At 32.5% G+C, this 23,677-nt stretch overlaps 1 protein-coding gene across 1 annotated transcript in view; it reads left to right on the top strand.

The window, feature by feature from the left end:
* The window catches only part of LOC139514220 (alpha-soluble NSF attachment protein-like), a 39,533-nt gene extending 19,233 nt beyond the window's left edge, over window positions 1-20,300 (top strand). The window contains exons 4-9 of the mRNA XM_071303071.1: window positions 629-675; window positions 7,193-7,270; window positions 10,598-10,653; window positions 14,170-14,254; window positions 16,335-16,508; window positions 19,551-20,300. Of these exons, the coding sequence (XP_071159172.1) occupies window positions 629-675; window positions 7,193-7,270; window positions 10,598-10,653; window positions 14,170-14,254; window positions 16,335-16,508; window positions 19,551-19,697 (587 nt within the window). The 3' untranslated portion in view covers window positions 19,698-20,300. The remainder of the gene's footprint in view (window positions 1-628; window positions 676-7,192; window positions 7,271-10,597; window positions 10,654-14,169; window positions 14,255-16,334; window positions 16,509-19,550) is intronic.
* Window positions 20,301-23,677: the final 3,377 nt, after the last annotated feature.

Below are 23,677 nucleotides of genomic sequence, written 5' to 3'. Positions count from 1 at the left end.
TATCTTCCTTTGTCCATAATTGTAGTTGAATTGATTTTTAACCAACTGCAATAATGAACAAAGGAAGATAACTCCAATTATAAAAATTATTTTTAACAAAAAATTATTTTAACAATTACATCACTACATTGAACCAGTGCTTTATACAATGCAATGTTCACTAAAAAAATAAAACACAATTTTTACAAGCACTTTGATTAATGTTCTTCAGTTTTGTCCTTTAATAATCTTATATGATATTTTGTTTTCATTTTCTAACTTAAGTTTGTCTCAACTTAATTTAATGAAATGTATATATATAATGCTTATTACCTCTTAACTCAGTTTAATTTAAAATTTTGTAAGTTTCACTTTTACAGTTCTTGAGGTATGTCTCTTTATTATGTTATATGCTAGCGGACACATTCCACATATTTTTTTTTTAATAGTTGGTAACAGGTTTTTTTTTCTCTCAAAAATTCCATATATATGGATGAAAGATGATCAGTCAGGACCTTTGATTATGTAGAAGTAAGTAAGGTAGGCTTATATTTGTGCATTTTTAAGATTAAGTTTGCTATAATTCTTGCAAAATGTAAGAATGCTGTACTGTTTGTTGATTTCAACATATTTTTTTTCTTTTTCACAGAGGCTGTGAATTGTTTACTTAAGGCCATAGAAATATTTACAGATATGGTAAGCAATGGCATGTATCTATAAAATGCAATAATCAATGTTTTTCTTCTTCTTAAAGGTAAGACATAATTGTGTTTCCTGTCTTAATTCTTCATTTTTGTCTTTAAATTGCTAATTAGGGATTACAATTTGGCACCAGCAGTGTAAACAATTGAATTATTGTCTTTTTTTTTAAAATTTTATGTTAACAACTTCCTCAGTTGATCAGGATACAGATAAAGGATCCCCATTTACAATTATAACAATTTTCTGGGAAGCAGGAGGCCACAAAAGAGTCAAAAACAAATTCTCTATTTATCACCCGAAAAATTGATATGATAATTATGATAAATATTCTCTTATATGACAATAAATGGAAAAAAAACAACAACACATAATTCTCGATAGTAATTTTAAATGATATAACGTCACAACATAAGCAAGTGCATTGCTGAGCAATGGATAACCCAATATACAAATGAAAGAGTACAAGAAAGGCAAACCACTGAATATTGTAACATTTTATTCTTACATCTTTTTCAAAAGACACAATGGCTTATTTATATATATATATATATATATATATCTATATATATATATATATATATTGTTACAGGCGTGCGAGTAGGGGTCGAGTGTACTTTTAATTCCGTATGATTGCTTATTGACCGTGTTCCTTTACTTAGTCTTGTTTTAAGTGTAGTTTGTTGACTCCAGCATAATCACATATAAAATGATGAATCCAGCGTAAGAGAATGACTTTTATTTTTGTCCATATATCTCAATAAATAACTCATTCAAATATTAGCAATAACATAGTATAACCATAAATTGGAATAGTAAGACGCTGGCCTTCCGAACCCCAGATGTAACTTTAATATATACAGATTTACAAGACTTTATCCTATCAATCATACAATAATGAGAGAATGAAATATACTTATTTCATTAAATTACGATATTAGAAAGTTTTCAACGTGGTGGGACATCGTATCTTTACATCTTTAATAATTGTATAATTTGCCAAAAACTGCTATTAGAAATTGTAAATATTGAACTGGTTCTGCATCTTGTCTAAATATGAAGCCACTTCCTGTTGAAGACCTGCTTAAGCGGGAATACTTATAAGAAGCGGTATTTGGTTCCTGGACGTCCTTATGTAATTAAGCTTTTAGTTTTATATTCCAAAAGATGTAAAAAGATAAATATAGACTTGAAATGCTATCTCATAGCTTAAGGTAAAATAGCTTTATATCGAAATGCATCCTGTACCTAAATAGCTTGGTTGACTTTAAGGGTTGTTTTGTTTATTGCTCTGCTCTGCTTAATAGCCAGATACAATATACTGAAGTGCTAGTGCGACGCCGTATTTATACTTGATGTTGAAATACATCCGCGACTCACAGAACTGAAAATCTACTATAACTTTGAAATACTAAGGAAAACTCTGGCTCATGTCCCAAAATGTCGTTATAAATCCATAAAATCGCGAAAGTTTGCCTTTTAAATTCCAATAAATAAGTGACATTATAAATATAAACCTTAAAATTCCATACTCTTAGCCTTATCACCTACGTTTCTATCTGACGTCATTGAAATCACAAAATAGTTCCTTAACGGCGCTTCACAAAAACGTACTTAACGTAAATATATCTTATTATTAAATATCCTACACAATAAAAGGAAGGCCAGCAAGTGATTTAATCATATCTTATTAATACTTCCATGTATCATTATAACTTTATAAGGAAGTACCGTAACCCGGAAGTGACCATTCGTTGGAATGGCAACTTCCAATATAGTCAACAAGCACTCGCCACGATGGAATTTAAGGGAAAACTACCCAAAAGATGTGTCAAATAACACTGAGACTGAATGAATAGGTAACAACAAACATGTTTTACAAACCCATTATCCCCTGAAAGTGTGAATTTAATGTAGACCTGTGAAAATCGTGATCGAAGTGCCTGTTCACTGACAGTTGAATTTTACCGCTATGACAACTTAATAAGTTGATAGACGTTATGTTAAATGTTATTATACGACAACAAAAATTTTAATTTTTCGTCGTATATTGCTATCACGTTGGCGTCGTTGTCCTGCGTCGTCTTGCGTCTTGCATCGTCGTCGTCGTCATCCGAATACTTTTAGTTTTCGCACTCTAACTTAAGTAAAAGTGAATAGAAATCAATGAAATTTTAACACAAGGTTTATGACCACAAAAGGAAGGTTGGGATTGATTTTGGGAGTTTTGGTCCCAACATTTTAGGAATTAGGGGCCAAAAAGGGCCCAAATAAGCATTTTCTTGGTTTTCGCACTATAACTTAAGTTTAAGTGAATAGAAATCTATGAAATTTTGACACAAGGTTTATGACCATAAAAGGAAGGTTGGAATTGATTTTTGGAGTTTTGGTTCCTACAGTTTAGGAATTAGGGGCCAAAAAAGGGCCCAAATAAGCATTATTCTTGGTTTTCGCGCAATAACTTTATATAAGTAAATAGAAATCTATGAAATTTAAACACAAGGTTTATGACCATAAAGGGAAGGTTGGGTTTGATTTTGGGAGTTTTGGTCCCAACAGTTTAGGAATAAGGGGCCCAAAGGGTCCAAAATTGAACTTTGTTTGATTTCATCAAAAATTGAATAATTGCGGTTCTTTGATATGCCGAATCTAACTGTGTATGTAGATTCTTTATTTTTGGTCCCGTTTTCAAATTGGTCTACATTAAGGTCCAAAGGGTCCAAAATTTAACTTAGTTTGATTTTACCAAAAATTGAATCCTTGGGGTTCTTTGATATGCTGAATCTAAAAATGTACTCAGATTTTTATACGACCGCAAAATTTGAAAAATTTTTCGTCGTATATTGCTATCACGTTGGCGTCGTCGTCGTCCGAATACTTTTAGTTTTCGCACTCTAACTTTAGTAAAAGTGAATGGAAATCTATGAAATTTTAACACAAGGTTTATGACCACAAAAGGAAGGTTGGTATTGATTTTGGGAGTTTTGGTCCCAACATTTTAGGAATTAGGGGCCAAAAAGGGCCCAAATAAGCATTTTCTTGGTTTTCGCACTATAACTTTAGTTTAAGTGAATAGAAATCTATGAAATTTTGACACAAGGTTTATGACCACAAAAGAACGGTTGGGATTGATTTTGGGAGTTTTGGTTTCAACAGTTTAGGAATTAGGGGCCAAAAAAGGGCCCAAATAAGCATTATTCTTGGTTTTCGCACAATAACTTTAGTTTAAGTAAATAGAAATCAATGAAATTTAAACACAATGTTAATGACTACAAAAGGAAGGTTGGTATTGATTTTGGGAGTTTAGGTCCCAACAGTTTAGGAATTAGGGGCCAAAAAGGGACCCAAATAAGCATTTTTCTTGGTTTTCGCACCATAACGTTAGTATAAGTAAATAGAAATCTATGAAATTTAAACACAAGGTTTATGACCATAAAAGGAAGGTTGGTATTGATTTTGGGAGTTTTGGTCCCAACAGAATAAGGGGCCCAAAGGGTCCAAAATTAAACTTTGTTTGATTTCATCCAAATTGAATAATTGGGGTTCTTTGATATGCAGAATCTAACTGTCATGACTGTGTATGTAGATTCTTAACTTTTGGTCCCGTTTTCAAATTGGTCTACATTAAGGTCCAAAGGGTCCAAAATTAAACTTAGTTTGATTTTGACAAAAAATGAATCAGTTAGGTTCTTTGATATGCTGAATCTAAAAATGTACTTAGATTCTTGATTATTGGCCCAGTTTTCAAGTTGGTCCAAATCGGGGTCCAAAATTAAACTTTGTTTGATTTCATCAAAAATTGAATAAATTGGGCCCCGGTTCTTTGATATGCCAAATCTTACTGTGTATGTAGATTCTTAATTTTTAGTCCCGTTTTCAAATTGGTCTACATTGAAGTCCAAAGGGTCCAAAATTAAACTAAGTTTGATTTTATCAAAAATTGAATTCTTGAGCTTTTTTGATATGCTGAATCGAAACATGTACTTAGATTTTTGATTATAGGCCCAGTTTTAAAGTTGGTTCAAATGAGGATCCAAAATTATTATATTAAGTATTGTGCAATAGCAAGAAATTTTCAATTGCACAGTATTCAGCAATAGCAAGAAATCCTCAATTGCACAGTATTGTGCAATAGCAAGAAATTTTCAATTGCACAGTATTGCGCAATAGCAAGAAATCTTCAATTGCACAGTATTGTGCACTAGCAAATATTTTCAATTGCACAGTATTGTGCACTAGCAAATATTTTCAATTGCACAGTAATGCGCAATAGCAAGAAATATCTAATTGCACAATATTGTGCAATAGCAAGAAATTTTCAATTGATTGGAGTTATCTTTCTTTGTCCAGAATAGTAGTTGAATCAACTTATTAAGCAAAATTTAAATAAATGGAATGAAAACGAGCTTACTGAGTGATAACCCACAGTGACAACATAAAACCCATAAATTGGATTATCTCCCTTTAAAAACATCAGAAATAATCATCTCGCTTCATGCACATAAACATGTGATACACTTTTACTTTCATATAATATTATATCAAAATATATTGAGTGGGTCAATGAGTTGCCTTTGAGAGATTCTAAATATTTTAAACACGTGCAAAACGGTTGTTGGTTTATGTCCCTTAGGCAAGCATCCAGCAATTATAAGCACAAACATAGAATGTCTTACATTGGACACACAGATGAATTTGGTGCCACATTCCTTGTACCCTCCAACAATTTGATAACAAGTATATTGATATAAAGAAAAGACTTCTTTAACACTGGTAAGAAAAATATGTACCTTTGAAATATTAAAATTTACTAATTAGTTTAACCCTCTTATACTGTGTCAACAATTTAATCACAATCCATATTTAGAGCTGAATACAGCTTGAATGTTGTGTCCATACTTGCCCCAACCGTTCATGGTTCAACCTCTGTGGTCGTATAAAGCTGGGCCCTGCGGGAGCATCTGGTTCTCATTTCAGATTTCATAAATAAAAAGAAAATTTCTTCAAACATTTTTTTGAGAGGATTAATATTCAACAGCATAGTGAATTGCTCTAAGGCAAAAAAAAAATATTTTAAGTTCATTAGACCTCATTCATTCTGTGTCAGAAACCTATGCTGTGTCAACTGTTAAATCACAATCCAAATTTAGAGCTGAATCCAGCTTGAATGCTGTGTCCATATACTTGCCCCAACCGTTCAGGGTTCAACCTCTGCGGTCGTATAAAGCTGTGCCCTGTGGAGCGCCTGGTGTTATCTGATAAAATTGGTACTAATTATAAAAATATGCAGTTTGATCTCCCAAAATTGAGATTGCCAAAGTTGTCTTAGTGTATGAAAATCATCTAAGACCGTTATTTTTCTGGTTTTCAGATATTGATCCCAATAAAATTTAGAAATATAAAATGTGTTGTTTCTTTGAGATTATTATCAATACCCATTTATAACACTATATATATATATATATATATATATATATAAACGAGTCTAAATTGAAAACTACGTTCAAACCTATGATTGCGTTGGATGTTGAAGGGTCTAAATACAGCACAAACAACATTTTCCAAAAGACCAAAAAAGTAAAGAAGTATATTTAAACAAAACGCATCTGACTAACAGGTTGAACAACTGATGTTCTTTAACCCTGCTGACTGCCATTGACGATTGCCAAATAAAATTGATCACAAGATGTAACAAAATGGATCTTAATATAGATTTAATACTAAACAGAAAACGAGTCTAAATTGAAAACTACGTTCAAACCTATGATTGCGTTGTATAAAAACTGCAATTTTTATACGTGTGCATGTAAAACAAATTTCGTTGTAGAAGGGTCTAAATACAGCACAAACAACATTTTCCAAAAGACCAAAAAATGTGAAGAAGTACATCAGGTAAGACGCTTGCACAATTCTAAAAATTTGTTAAACAGGACATAGGTTATATGACTAATTACATCAAAGAGTTCAAATATATGCTTTAAATTAAAAATTTTAGAATTGTGCAAGCGTCTTACCTGATGTTCGGTTTGACTTTTTTATTGTATAACTTTCAAGATTGTAACAGCTTAATCTAAGTAGACTGATAATTGATTCATTCAACATCACAATCATATTTACCGATGAAGGATATCTGTTATCCGAAATATTTATAAATAATTACATTTATAGTTCCTTTTTATGTTTTTGGTGTTGTTATGTACACTTCTTAGGCGTTTAGCAAATTTACAGATCTAACATTGTTGGGTTGATGTTTAGACGAGTTGTATATATATATATATATATATATATATATATATATAACTATATATATAGACCTGTAAATTTGCTTTCTCAAATTTTTATGTTCTTCCCTTGCCGAGATTCTAACTCATGCTACTGAGATATTGTGACACCAAATCGCATGCACTGTATATCTGACACGCTAGACAACTCCACCACCTTGGCATATATATATATGCATGTATACACTTGCCTATAATTTATCATTTATGTAAATATATTTATGTACTTTCAGGGTAGATTTTCAATAGCAGCAAAACATCACATGTCTGTTGCAGAAATATATGAAACAGAATTAGTTGATATAGATAAGGTATTTGTAATATTATTCTGTTCACACACCCTCATACAAAGACCCTTTTATGCTCACATGGCTGAAAGGGCCAAGTAAGCTTTTCTAATCACTTGGCATTCTTCGTCCTGATTAGGGTATCTAGTTTAAAAAATGGGTCCAATGACGCGGCCAACCAACCAAGATGGCCACCATGGCTAAAAAAAGAACATATGGGTAAAATGAAGACTTACATCTTGGAAACCAAAGCATTTAGAGCAAATCTGACATGGGGTAAAATTGTTTATTAGGCAGAGATCTACCTGTCTAGCAATTTTAAACGAATTGGACAACCAGTTGTTAGGTTGCTGCCTCTGATTTGCTAATTTTAAGGTAATTTCACATTTTTAAACTTCTGTTTACGGGACTTAATATGGTATAACATTATCTGTATGTCTGTCTGTCTGTCTGTCGGTCCGTCCGTCCGTCTGCGTCAACATGTTGGACATTTACCCCAAAACACTTTTACCAATTTGTATAAAACTTTGGTGAATTGTTTATATCAATAAATGTGAGGTCTCTTTCGTTTTTTATAAATTTTAGATATTAGGTATGTATATGGTTTTATTCAATAAAAAAAGGGGTGATTTTCCAGTTTTCAGGCAATTAATCAAGAATGCTTTCACCAACTTGCAAGAATTAGTGGTAAATTAACTGTTTATATTGATTGACATAAGCTCCCTTTCCATGTTTATAAATTTTAGATTTTACGTGTCCAAGTAACAGGGTTTTTATTCATAAAAAAAGGGGGATTTTCCAGTTTAATGCATCTCCCTCAGTTTTAGTTTGTTATCCCGATTTTGTTTTTTGTCCATGGATTGATCGAGTTTGAACAGCGGTATACTACTGTTGCCTTTATTTGGGACAAAAACTCAAAAATGCTTTCAACAGTTCTGATGATAATTTGGTGAATTGTTTATATCTATTGATGTAAGTTCCCTTTAGAATTTTATGAATTTTACATTTAACATTCCTGAGTAATGGGGTTTTATTCATTAATAAAGGGGGGATTTTCCAGTTTTCAAACAATAACTCTAAAATGCTTCCAGCAATTCTCATGAAACTTAAATAAATTATATCAATTTCTGTTATGGCATTGAGAATAAATTGAACATTATTTGTTTATAGTCTGACAACAGATTTACTAAGTATTGCTGAACAGCACAGTGTATTACACAATAGCAAGAAATCTGTAATTGAATATAAATTCCATTCATATAACCAATTTCAAGTTCTTTGACTGCATTAATTCAGAAACCTATACTATGTCAAATATTTTTATGCCCCACCTACGATAGTAGAGGGGTATTATGTTTTCTGGTCTGTCCGTCTGTCCGTTCGTTCGTCCGTCCGTCTGTCCCGCTTCAGGTTAAAGTTTTTGGTCAAGGTAGTTTTTGATGAAGTGTAAGTCCAATCGACTCCAAACTTAGTACACATGTCCCCTATGATATGATCTTTCTAATTTTAATGGCAAATTAGAGTTTTTACCCCAATTTCATGGTCCACTGAACATGGAAAATAATAGTGCGAGTGGGGCATTCGTGTACTGAGGACACATTCTTGTTGATTACAGCCTACATTTGGACCTGTATCAAGCTTGAATATTTTTGCCCCAACTATTTAGGGTTGCCTCTTGCAGACGTAATCAGCTGAGCTCAGCGAAGAAGTTTTTATTCGACTGCCAAAATTAATAAGAAGGTTTAATAACACTAAAGGAAGGTTGGAATTGATTTTGGGGATGATGGTCCCAACGGTTTAGGAATTAGGGGCACTGAAGGGGCCCAAAACAAGTATTTTTCTACTTTCAGGATAATAACTTGTGAACAAGTATTTCAATTGCTCTGAAATTGTACCACAATGCTTAATACTACAAGTAGAAGGTTTGGGTCCAATAACTCCAATTTAAATTTTTCCAGTTCTTAGACCACATTCATTCTGTGTCAACTATTTAATCGCAATTCGAATTCAGAGCTGTATCAAGCTTGAATGTTGTGTCCATACTTACCAATACTGTTCAGGGTTCTCCCGCTGCTGTTGGATCAGGCTGCACCCTGCAGAGCATCTGGTTAGAGTAACTAATTCTATTTATTATGATTTTGATGATTTTGACCTTATTTTACATGATTTCCTAAACCACAGTAGATACAGGCTCTTGAGAGCCTCTAGTTTTGGATATGCATTATACATTGGATTGCTTTTATGGTGCACATGTTATCTGTTTGACATGTTTCATTGTACCTTCACCTTATTTTCATGGTTCCTTGATCCTTTCTAAGTGTTCATGATTTGATGAGTTTCTCAGTTATTGGTCTAATATATTTAGTGTATTGAAGTATTAATGGTGGTTCTCATTGTTTGGGGGTTCTGATCCTGGATCTGGCTTAATGTTTTGTCAGATACTAGTATCCCACTCATTATTGTAATGATAATGGTTGTAGTTTCACATGTCCTGCCCGACTTTATTTCCTTTTTGACGCTCAATAAATTGTCTTTCATGTGTTATGCTAAGAAAACAATCTGCTAATCCCATGTCACTCTTAAACCCAAAAGAGCCCACATTAATGTAAGGTGTCCATCTGTGGTGTATATACAAATGCATGTCTGGTAGGGTTTGTATGACCTTGACCTCATTTACATTGTTCAGTTTAAGTAAAAACAGAAATGGTTCTAAAAGATTGCTGAATTTAGGGGACCTGAGGATAAATATTAAAGGATTGGAAAATGTCAACAAATGCAATCTATAAATCAAATAATCAGTGTAATAATGTGTATGTTCCGGACCATATGAGTATTAAGACCATACGCTTATGGCCATAGCATATGGGTATTATAAGTTATATGGTTCACTACTGGCCCTGAACGGATCCATAGAGGGTTAGTAAAATTCATAGTGGGTGAGGCCGGAGGCCCAATCCCTTATGGATTTTATTCACCCTCTATGGATCTGTAGGGGGTCAGTAGTTAACCGTATAAAGAATTTATCGCACACTGAACCTTTTTTGCTGCGTTTTGTTGAAAAATAAACCATGAAACACAAGAAGATTAATAGATGACGTCACCATCAAAGCGTCATGAACCCCCTACGCAGTGGCGGATCCAGAACTTTTCCTTAGGGGGGGCCCGGTGACTGACCTAAGGGGGGCCGCTCCAGTCATGCTTCAATGTTTCCCTATATAATCAACCAAATTTTTCCCACGAAAGGGGGGCCCGGGCCACCCAGGGCCACCCTGGATCCGCCTATGCCTACGGTCTCATAGGGGGTCATCATGTGATGGCGTTAAACCAATCACATATTGATCTTTATTGTAGGCAATAACAAATTATGAACAAGCTGCTGATTACTTTAAAGGAGAAGAATCTAACAGGTTTGTAAGATAAGTGTTCTGTTTATAGGAATTGCTGTTTAACCTCAATTATTGACCTTTGATTTTCAATGTCTACAAATATAGTTCCTAGTATGGACTGTCTATTTCACTAAAAAAGAATTTAGACCCCTTACCAATTTTTATATGACCGCAAAAATTAAAAAAAATAATTTGTAGTACATTATTGGTATCACGTCTTTGTTGGTGTCAGTGTCATCCAAAGACAGATGATTTCCCAATAATTACTGTAGTATAAGTAAATAGAAATCAAAAAAACTTTAATACAAGCTTCATTACCACAAAAGGAAGGTTGGGATTGATTTTAGGGGTTTTGGTCTCAACAGTTTAGCAATTAGGGGCCGAATCTAGTATAAATTTTGTATTTTATTTCCTTGTACAACAAGAAATATAGACACTATGGCTAAAATGGAACGTACAGGTATTATGCATTTATTTGCTTTTGAAGTAAATATGACAGATACAAGGAACATTTAAAGGGCATTTTTAAACCACTCATTAATATATATTGACAAGCAAAAATAATCACTAATAAAAGATTTAAGCAAAAAAATAACAGGCTCTCAATTTATCTATTAATTTTATATTTTATGTTTCCAAGTTATGGAGGTTTATTCATTAAAAAAGGGTTCCAGTTTTAAGACAATAACTCAAAAATTCTTTCACCAATTAGCAAGAAGTTTTGGTGAATTGTTTATTTTTATAAATTTTAGATTTTTTCGTTTCCAAGTTTTATCCATTAAAAAAGTGGGATTTTCCAGTTTTTATACGACCGCAAAAATTTGAAAAATTTTTCGTCGTATATTGCTATCACGTTGGCGTCGGCGTCGTCGTCGTCCGAATACTTTTAGTTTTCGCACTCTAACTTTAGTAAAAGTGAATGGAAATCTATGAAATTTTAACACAAGGTTTATGACCACAAAAGGAAGATTGGTATTGATTTTGGGAGTTTAGGTCCCAACATTTTAGGAATAAGGGGCCAAAAAGGGCCCAAATAAGCATTTTCTTGGTTTTCGCACTATAACTTTAGTTTAAGTTAATAGAAATCTATGAAATTTTGACACAAGGTTTATGACCACAAAAGAAGAGTTGGGATTGATTTTGGGAGTTTTGGTTTCAACAGTTTAGGAATTAGGGGCCAAAAAAGGGCCCAAATTAGCATTATTCTTGGTTTTCGCACAATAACTTTAGTTTAAGTAAATAGAAATCAATGAAATTTAAACACAATGTTAATGACTACAAAAGGAAGGTTGATATTGATTTTGGGAGTTTAGGTCCCAACAGTTTAGGAATTAGGGGCCAAAAAGGGACCCAAATAAGCATTATTTTTGGTTTTTGCACCATAACTTTAGTATAAGTAAATAGAAATCTATGAAATTTAAACACAAGGTTTATGACCATAAAAGGAAGGTTGGTATTGATTTTGGGAGTTTTGGTCACAACAGAATAAGGGGCCCAAAGGGTCCAAAATTGAACTTTGTGTGATTTCATCAAAAATTGAATAATTGGGGTTCTTTGATATGCCGAATCTAACTATGTATGTAGATTCTTAATTTTTGGTCCCGTTTTCAAATTGGTCTACATTAAGGTCCAAAGGGTCCAAAAACAAACTAAGTTTGATTTTAACAAAAATTAAATTCTTGGGCTTATTTGATATGCTTTATCTAAATATGTACTTTGATATTTGATTATGGGCCCAGTTTTCAAGTTGGTCCAAATCAGGATTCCATATCAAGTATTGTGCAATAGCAAGAAATTTTCAATTGCACAGTATTGCACAATAGCAAGAAATATCTAATTGCACAATATTGTGCAATAGCAATTAATTTTCAATTGGAGTTATTTTTCTTTGTATAGAATAGTAGTTGATAATATATGTTGGAAATTTGCCAGACATGACTATGATGTCATTTTATATTTTCATTTGCCAATAACTTTATGTAAATAACTTCATTGGAAATTTGCCAATATAAAATGTTGCTGATGAAGCTTTTTTTCCTTATCTTATCTAAAATGTTTTTAGATAATGTATGTTGGACATTTGCCAGACATGACTATGATGTCATTTTCTATTTTTATTTGCAAATAACTTTATGTAAATAACTTCATTGGAAATTTGCCAATATAAAATGTTGCTGATGAAGTTTTTTTTATTGTTTTATACAATAAACAATGTATATTCACTTTTACTACCAACCAATCTTTACCATTCAGTGATAACAAGCACTTTATTTTACATTTTAATATTTTATGATGTATTTAAAAGAGTAGTTATTGTTGCAAACTCCATTAGAAATTTGAATTGATATCAGTTTTGGAAAAAGGGAAACGGGGATGTGAAAAAAAGGAGGGGGGTTTAATTTTTGTCATTTCAGATTTCATAAATAAAAAGAAAATTTCTTCAAACATTTTTTTGAGAGGATTAATATTCAACAGCATAGTGAATTGCTTAAGTTCATTAAACCACATTCATTCTGTGTCAGAAACCTATGCTGTGTCAACTATTTAATTTTAGATTTAAAAAGTTTGAAGAAGAAATTTTGAATTGATTTGTAAAATCTTGACATTTGTTTTGTGTAAAAAAAAACCATGTAATGTCAAAAATTTGATCACAATCCAAATTCAGAGCTGTATCACGCTTGAATGTTTTGTCCATACTTGCCCCAACTGTTCAGGGTTCGACCTCTGCGGTCGTATAAAGCTGCGCCCTGCGGAGCACCTGGTTTGACAAGAAATCAAAAATCCTTTCAGCAGGTCTCATGACACTTAGGTGAATAGTTTATATCTATTGACATAAGTTCCCGTTTGATTTTTATAAATTTCTATTATGACATTAGGAAGTCATTGAACTTTATTATTTGAAAACAAGACAGGCGTCTCATGTGCTCATTTGGGCAGATATTTATTTTATATGCTGAATCTTACCATGTGAGATTTTGGATATCAGGTAAATTAAATGTTCCTTTTGAAATTTTTAGGATCATTGACCACATTTGTTTTGTGTCATAAGCCTATAATATGTAAAAAGTTGTATCACAATCCAAATTCAGACAGTATCAGCTAAATATTTTATGTCCCAACTATTCTGGGTTTGACCTCTGCTGTAGTATCAGTCTGCACATAGCAAAGCATTTTATTTTCAAAGTTAAGAAAAAAAGGTTATAAGGGCTGTACTGTATATTTTCAACGTTTACTTATTGCCTAGAACTTTTAATGAGTTTAAACTTGTACTAAAATGCTGTACTACCCTTCCCTTTACTTTTGGTCTTCGCAGATTTCATTTTGACCATGTAACTCATGTATATTTATACTGGTAACATTCTCGAGTAATGTTGCTATAAGATGAAAAGTAGTGATCATAATTGGAAACCAGGTAAATAAAACAAGATATCTATGAATAGTATAGGTCTTCCCAAAAGAGGGGTGGTTTGTGAAACAGCTGTATTTACAAAGGGCAAACTATAATTTTCATTTTTTTGTTTTTTAAATTCATTTCAGCTCAGCAAATAAATGTTATCTGAAAGTCGCACACTTTTCTGCACAGTTAGAAAATTATGAGAAGGCAATTGAACTGTATGAACAGGTAACTCATATTAGTATGATTATTTTTAACACTTAAGGGACTGCTGCAGAAAATTTTAATTTACATTTTTGGGGGCCTAGGGTAAAGACATTTGCACCTGAAATACAAAATAGAGTATGCATAAATTATGTCAGAATGTAACCTTGGCTTCACTTGTCTAATCACATCAGGAATGTAGTGAAGTGTATGGTAGCTGCTGGTTTGGAAAATGTTTATTTCACAATTAAGCTATGATGAATTGTAATTGCACAATCGTTCATTAAAATAAAATTGGGAATGGTGTCCAGTGCTGGTTGTTGTATATTCATTCAGAGTATTTAGTGTTTGTTGCAGATCTAGTTGAAAAAATTGCTGTATAACAAAAGAAAAAGGATCGAAGATGAGGCTTTGCAAACAGAAATTAACTAGACTAGGATTCAAGAAAAGAATAATTCCCTTTTTAAAATTCTACAGCAAAATTATTCAACTCATTGTGCGACAAAGATGTGTGATCCCTTAGATATTCTAAACCAAATATTTCTTTGAAATGGTGAAAATAATGACCATGTATTTAGAGATGTTAGATTTGGATCCTTTTCAATTTGGTCCATATTGAAGTCCAAAGGGTCTCTAAATTAAATTTTTGTTTGATTTCACAACAACAAAAAAAGTTGGTTCTTTGATATGCTGATTCTAACACTGTACTTAGATTTTAGATATTGGGCCATATTTAGTAAATGTCCAATTTCAAATTTTAACTATTTGGACCTCTTTCATTTTGGGTCACATATTCAATGATATGCTGAATCTACTGAATCTATTTTAAAAGACTAGAATTTTGGCCCAGATAACAAATTGGTCACCATGCAGATCCTTAGAGTCCAAAGTTAAGCTTTGTTTAATTTTGTAAAAAATATATAATTTTTTAGGTTCTTTGATATGCTGAATCTTACATGTATTTAAATTTTGGATATTAGAAAAGAGGGACGAAAGATACCAAAGGGACAGTCAAACTCATAAATCTAACTGACAACGCCATGGCTAAAAATGAAAAAGACAAACAGAAAAACAATAGTACACATGACACAACATAGAAAACTAAAGAATAAACAACACGAACTCCACCAAAAACTAGGGGTGATGTCAGGTGCTCCGGAAGGGTAAGCAAATCCTGCTCCACATGTGGCACCCATCGTGTTGCTTATGTGATTACAAATCCAGTAAATAGTCTAATTCGGTAGGTCACATAGGTAGAACATGATAGGTAAAAGTCTAATTTAACATTTTCTGTTCTCTGACTACATAATCATTCTGTTGTTCCGTGATCTCTCAAATATTTAATCACAATCAAAATTCAGAGCTTAATCAAGCTTGAATATGGTGTCCTGACATATGTCTGTATGACCAAAGTTGGTTTCTTTTCTCTAACTTTAGTGTGCCTCAAACAAATATTGAAACTTATACAAAATGCATATTAACACAAAACGCATGTAAAATTTGAATTTTGGTGACATCACAACAGTTCTAGAGTTGCACTCCTTTACAAATGGAAAAAAAAAATGCTAAATTTTTCGTTTCCATTTTCTTATTTAAGTCTGCCTCATCCAAATGTTATAAAATTTATTCACATAAATATCAAGACTGACTCGGATCAAGTCAAATTTGGGTAGGCTCACTTTTACTGTTCTTCAGTTATGTCCCTTCATAACTTTACAGGATATACTTGCAGGGGCATCATTATTCAAATTTAGATATGTTGTTTCCTGTGACTAAATGAAGGTCAAGCCCATTTTTCATGATTTTAGCTTTTCTGGTTGTAGAGTTGTTGCCTTTTTTAGTAGCCAACCATGGGGTTGAGAGGAAATAATTCGCTATGTACAGTCATTATTCCTCCACAATCAGTGTAAAACATAAATGTCGTGGAATTACAATTGTTTTAGGGAATCAACACAGGTTTATGGGGTTAGGTCAATAAGACAGCAATCCAATGATGCCAAAAATAAAATAACCAAACACAAATATTGGTTATAATAGTAATATACAAATTTATTGAAGTTAATTGATTAAAGATATTATATCTTGTTTGCTTTCAAACTTGCAGATTGCCATTTCCTGTATGGATAATCAGTTACTGAAATATAGTGCTAAGGATCATTTCTTTAAAGCTCTGTTATGTCACTTGTGTGTAGATCTATTGAATGGTCAGCAGGCTGCACAGAAATATGTGGAGATGTTTCCACAGTTTGCCGATTCTAGAGAATATAAATTAGTAAAGGTAAGACAAGATCATTAACAGATTCCTTCATCTCATTGATCAATGTTTCAGTATTTGATGATTAGGTTTATTTCTCATTTGATAAGGGCATAAGGTCAACTGTATTTGGTGTTTTGATGTTCATGCACAGTTCAATTGACCTTTACCTCATTTTCATTGTGCATTGGTCCACGTTTAGTTTTTGTGATAATTTTGTTTTTCAGATGGTATTACTGTGCTTATCAAGTAGTATCACATTAGCAGAGGGCTAAAACGATTTTCCAAATTGCAGGTTCAACCTCTGTGGTCGATTCAAGCTGAATTCAGTGACACATTTGATCTTAATTTTTTGGTTTATAGATATTGTTTGTGAAAGGTTCTGTATGGTCCGTTGGGAAGTTTTTATACGACCGCAAAATTTGAAATATATTGCTATCACGTTGGCGTCGTCGTCTGCGTCGTCGTCGTCGTCCGAATACTTTTAGTTTTCGCACTCTAACTTTAGTAAAAGTGAATGGAAATCTATGGAATTTTAACACAAGGTTTATGACCACAAAAGGAAGGTTGGTATTGATTTTGGGAGTTTTGGTCCCAACATTTTAGGAATTAGGGGCCAAAAAGGGCCCAAATAAGCATTTTCTTGGTTTTCGCACTATAACTTTAGTTTAAGTGAATAGAAATCTATGAAATTTTGACACAAGGTTAATGACCACAAAAGAACGGTTGGGATTGATTTTGGGAGTTTTGGTTTCAACAGTTTAGGAATTAGGGGCCAAAAAAGGGCCCAAATAAGCATTATTCTTGGTTTTCGCACAATAACTTTAGTTTAAGTAAATAGAAATCAATGAAATTTAAACACAATGTTAATGACTACAAAAGGAAGGTTGGTATTGATTTTGGGAGTTTAGGTCCCAACAGTTTAGGAATTAGGGGCCAAAAAGGGACCCAAATAAGCATTTTTCTTGGTTTTCGCACCATAACGTTAGTATAAGTAAATAGAAATCTATGAAATTTAAACACAAGGTTTATGACCATAAAAGGAAGGTTGGTATTGATTTTGGGAGTTTTGGTCCCAACAGAATAAGGGACCCAAAGGGTCCAAAATTAAACTTTGTTTGATTTCATCAAAATTGAATAATTGGGGTTCTTTGATATGCTGAATCTAACTGTCATGACTGTGTATGTAGATTCTTAACTTTTGGGGCCGTTTTCAAATTGGTCTACATTAAGGTCCAAAGGGTCCTAAATTAAACTTAGTTTGATTTTGACAAAAAATGAATCAGTTAGGTTCTTTGATATGCTGAATCTAAAAATGTACTTAGATTCTTGATTATTGGCCCAGTTTTCAAGTTGGTCCAAATCGGGGTCCAAAATTAAACTTTGTTTGATTTCATCAAAAATTGAATAAATGGGGTTCTTTGATATACCAAATCTAACTGTGTATGTAGATTCTTCATTTTTGGTCCTGTTTTCAAATTGGTCTACACTAAAGTCCAAAGGGTCCAAAATTAAACTTAGTCTGATTTTAACAAAAATTGAAATCTTGGGGTTCTTTGATATGCTGAATCCAAAAATGTACTTAGATTTTTTATTATGGGCCCAGTTTTCAAGTTGGTCCAAATCAGGATCTAAAATTATTATATTAAGTATTGTGCAATAGCAAGTCTTTTCAATTGCACAGTATTGCGCAATGGCAAGAAATATCTAATTGCACAATATTGTGAAATAGCAAATTTTTTTTTAATTAGAGTTATCTTTCTTTGTCCAGAATAGTAAGCAAGAAATATCTAATTGCAAAATATTGTGCAATAGCAAGATTTTTTTTTAATTGGAGTTATCTTTCTTTGTCCAGAATCAACTTAAATCTTTGTTAATATACAATATACAATGTATATTCACTTTTTACTACCAACTGATAAATTAAAATAATCTTTACCATTCAGTGATAACAAGCAGTTTTTTTATGATGTATTTAAATGAGTAGTTATTGTTGCAAACTCCATTAGAAATTTTAATTGAGATTAGTTTTGGAATAAGGGAAAGGGGGATGTGATTAAAAAAATTGGGTTCAATTTTTCTCATTTGAAATTTCATAAATAAAAAAGAAAATTTCTTCAAACATTTTTTTGAGAGGATTAATATTCAACAGCATAGTGAATTGCTCTAAGAGAAAACAAAAATTTTAAGTTCATTAGAACACATTCATTCTGTGTCAGAAACCTATGCTGTGTCAACTATTTAATCACAATCCAAATTTAGAGCTGAATCCAGCTTGAATGTTGTGTCCATACTTGCCCCAACCGTTCAGGGTTCAACCTCTGCGGTCGTATAAAGCTACGCCCTGCGGAGCATCTGTTTTTTTTTTTATAGATTTACAACACTCAAATACAATTGGAATTACTGTGTACTTCAGCTTTATAACAATATTTCTTCTCTCCTGTTTTGGACATACAATGCATGTCATTGCCATATAAGTTTTGGGTTTATTTTTTACTTATCATTGTTCTCTTTTTGACGGGTCCTTTTCGTAAACAAGGATAAAATAGCTTCAAATTACAAAACTGTTTATTACAATAATTTAAGGTGGTTGCTACTTCACAGATAATTTATGTTGAGCCTGTAAATTGTAGCTTGCTAAATCAAGACATTTTAAGTGTACCTAGATTCTGTCCTCAGAGTTGTTTAGGTTTAGTCAGTGGTTAAAGTTTTCAGTCATCAATAACTTTGTCAAACCTTCGTGGTATTTTGACTCACTTTAAGTCAACATTACAATTTATACTGACAGCAGCAATCATAGGCGACACAGGGTTCAGCAGAATCCTTAACAAATTTTTATTTACAGCTCAGGGATAATGAGGACTTTGTTTTTCTGTAAATCTTGAAAATGGGTTAATCAATCCATAAGCCAATAAATAAAGAAACCCTTGCCTAATTAGTTATCAAAAGTACCAGGACTATAATTTAAGATGCCGGACGCACGTTTTGTCTACATAAGTCTCATCAGTTCCTAAGTTAGCTTCAAATACCTATATCAGTAATTGATATTGTATTTATATTGTTTAGAAATTAATGGAAGCAGTGGAAGAAGAAAATGCTGATACTTTTACAGATGCTGTTAAAGAGTATGATAGTATTTCACGATTAGATCAGTGGACTACAACAATATTACTAAGGATCAAGAAAAATGTCAGTGATGAAGACTTGCGTTAATTTAAATCATTACTTTATTTCATTAATCATTCGTGCAATTATGTTAATTCTTTTGTTATAATGATGTATACATAAATGTTTGACTTAATGTAACTTAGTGATTTCAATGATAAGTTATTTATTACTGGTCTTTTGATTTATTATTTGATTAAAAAATTATGAAATGCATGCAAACACTCAAATAAGGGTTGTATGGGAGTATAAACGATCAAAGGATACATTTTTTTATACTTTGCCAAAATGAAGTATACATGGTGATACATTTGAAAATGTAATAAAAATTCCATGTAAATTTGTACAGTTCTGAGTGACCTCCACTTAATATTCAAAGTTCTTTTAACAAGTTGCACTCCTGCATCCATATTATATGACTTTATAACAAAATTTTAGAATATTGTGTTCAGCTATTTTACAATTGAAGATGGCAGAAAACTCCCATACTACCATAAAAAGACACACATGAATTGTTTATATGAACGTATAATCTGCTTTCATGTTAAGAATGGCAGTCTTTTTTTTATTATGATAAAGATTATATTCAAATTATTTCAGGAGTTTTATATGTACATTTTAAGTTTTTGAAAAATGTATTATCAACTAAAATATGTGGTGTTTTTTTTTCATTCCAATTAACATGTGTTGGTATTTATTCCTATGTATTAATCAGTCAAAGGTATATAGTTATCCCCATGTCTGTCTCTTCCTCCTTCGCACTTTTGATTTCAGATGAAAGATAGAGAACAGTTTTAGTCCGATTTTGGTTTGTAAGCTCTCCATTTTTAGCTCACCTGTCCTGAAGTGCCAAGTGAGTTTTTCTCATCACTTGGCGTATGTCATATTTTATTGTTGTACGTCGTCCGTTAACTTTTACAAAAATCCTCTCCTCTAAAACTATCACTGGTTTTGAACTGATCACTGTAATTGCAATTACGGTGATCCCAACATGGCAGAGCCCAAAACAGGTAAAATCGTCTTTTTGTAATTTCTCAGTGTACATGCATTGTTTTAAAGGATTACTCAGTTGCTAGGTTGATATGTACGTATTGTTGTTTGTGTGTGTTCTTAAAATCATAAGTGACCTTGTTACCAAAATAATAGCCTTTGAAAATTTACAGAAGATATTTTGACCTTTGAAAACTAGAGGCTCTAAAGAGCCTGTGTTGCTCTACTTGGTCTATGGGCATATCATAAACGAAGGACACAGATGGATTGATGACAAAATTGTGTTTTGGTGATGGTGATGTGTTTGTAGATCTTACTTTACTGAACATTCTTGCTGCTTACAGTTATCTCTATCTATAATGAACTTGGCCCAGTAGTTAAAATATTTTGTAAAAATTTACAAGATTTGTGAACATTGTTAAAAATTGACCATAAAGGGCAATAACTCCTTAAGAGTTCACTTGACCATTTTGATCATGTTGACTTTACAGTCAATTTCAACAAATTTTCACAAATTTTTGTAATCTTTTTACAGAAATCTCCTCTGAAACTATATTTTACCCTATGTACTATTTTTAGCCATGTCTGCCATCTTGGTTCCCAGGCAGGGTCATCGGACACAATTTTAGCTCACCTGACCTGAAAGGTCAAGTGAGCTTTTCTCATCACTTGGGCGTCCGTGGTCTGTAAACTTTTACAAAAATCTTCTCTGAAACTACTGGGCCAAATTTAACCAAAATTGGCCACAATCATCATTGGAGTATCTAGTTTAAAATATGTGAGGCGTGACCCGGCCAACTAACAACGATGGCCACCATGGCTAAATATAGAACATAGGGGTAAAATGTAGATTTTGGCTTATAACTCTGAAACCAAAGCATTTAGAGCAAATCTGACATGGGGGTTAAATTGTCTATTAGGTCAAGATCTCTCTGCCCTGAAATTTTCAGACAAATCGGACAACCCGTTATTGGGTTGCTGCCCCGAAATTAGTAATTTGAAGGAAATTTTGCAGATTTTGGTTATTATCTTGAATATTATTATAGAAAGAGATAAACTGTAAACAGCAATAATGTTCAACAAAGTAAGATCTACAAATAAGTCAACATGACCAAAATTGTCAGTTGACCCCTTAAGGAGTTATTGCCCTTTATAGTCAATTTTTAACCATTTTTAAAAAAATTTAGTATTCTTTTACATAAATCATCTCTGAACTACTGGGCCAAATCCAACCAAACTTAGTCACAATCATCATTTCAGTATCTAGTTTGTAAAATGTGTGGCGTGACCCGTCAAACCAACCAAGATGGTGGCCATGGCTAAAAATAGAACAATGGGGTGAAATGTAGATTTTGGCTTATATCTCTGAAACCATAGCATTTAGAGCAAATCTGACAGGTAAAAATGTTAATCAGGTCAAGATCTTTCTGCCCATAAATTTTCAGACAAATCGGACAACCCGTTGTTGGGTTGCTGCCCCCGAATTAGTAATTTTAAGGAAATTTTGAAATTTTGCAGATTTTGGTTATCTTGAATATTATTATATATAGAGATAAACTGTAAACAGCAATAATGTTCAGCAAAATAAGATCTACAAATAAGTAAACATGACCAAAATAGTCCATTGACCCCTTAAGGAGTCATTGCCCTTTATAGTCAATTTTTAACAATTTTCATAAATTTTTGTAAATTTTTAGAAAACAAATTTCCAATGTAATTACTGGGCCAAGTTCATTATAGATAGAGATAATTGTAGCAACAAGAATTTTCAGTAAAGAAGTATCTAAAACACATCACCATCACCAAAATACAATTTTGTCATAAATTTGTCTGTGTCCATTGTTTAATATGCACATAGACCAAGGTGAGCGACACAGGCTCTTCAGAGCCTCTAGTTTAAACTAGATACCCTAATGATAATAGTGAACAAGTTTGGTTAAATTTGTCTTTGCAGTTTCAGAAGAGAAGATTTTTGTAAAAGATTACAAAAATTTACGAAAAATTGTTAAAAAATGACTATAAAAGGCAATAACTCCTTAAGGGGTCAACTGACCATTTTGGTCATGTTAAATTTTTTGTAGATCTTACTATGCTGAACATTATTGCTGTTTACAGTTTATCTCTATCTATAATAATGTTCAAGATAATAAACAAAAACAGCAAAATTTCCTGAAAATTTTCAAAATAATTCAGGGGCAGCAACCCAACAACGGGTTGTTCAATTCATCTGAAAATTTCAGGGCAGATAGATCTTGACCTGATAAGCAATTTTATTATGTCAGATTTGCTCTAAATGCTTTGGTTTCAGAGGTATAAGCCAAAATCTACATTTTACTCCTATGTGCTATTTTAGCCATGGCGGCCATCTTGGTTGGTTGGCCGGGTTTTTTGTAACAGTTAACAACACCGGACGCCAAGTGTTGAGAAAAGCTCACTTGGTCCTTTGGGCCAGGTGAGCTATAAATAGTAGAGCATATCAATTTTCCATTCTAGGATTTAATTTTTTTCAAAAAGTCAGTGAAAGTGCAGTTTCAGCCATAAAAAGAGTTCTTTTAGAAAATTGCATTGTCAATATTTACAGAAATGCAGCCTATACCTGTATTATTTTCATTGTTAGTTAGATAATACAACATCTAGGTACAAAGAGTCCTAAATTAAATGTTTAACCAAAAGTTGAATTCTTGGGTTCTTTTAAATGGTGATTAAAACATGTTTGCGTGTTAAATCAATTTTAGAGAACTAAGTCATTAACCATTACATTTGTACACAAATTGTTACAAGAATAAGGTAGACAAGTCAGATTCTACTAAGAATAATCACGTGTATCAAGAAAAGTGCTGTAGCAATTATTTACATGATGAAATAAAATCTGTCCATGTAATAGCAAAATGACTTTCTTACTCTTAGTGCTAGTCCAAATAATTATGACAAACCAAAAATCTCAAATTTTATTAGGCAATGCTAAATTTCACAGCATCAACTGTAAAATGTGTTACAGGGTTATAATATAAGCACCTCTATGAATCTAGTGTATATAA

This window comes from Mytilus edulis, chromosome 3 (assembly GCF_963676685.1).
Source record: "Mytilus edulis chromosome 3, xbMytEdul2.2, whole genome shotgun sequence".
NCBI lineage: Eukaryota > Metazoa > Mollusca > Bivalvia > Mytilida > Mytilidae > Mytilus > Mytilus edulis.
Note: the sequence above shows the minus strand (reverse complement) of the source record. Positions and strands in the feature narration are given on the sequence as shown.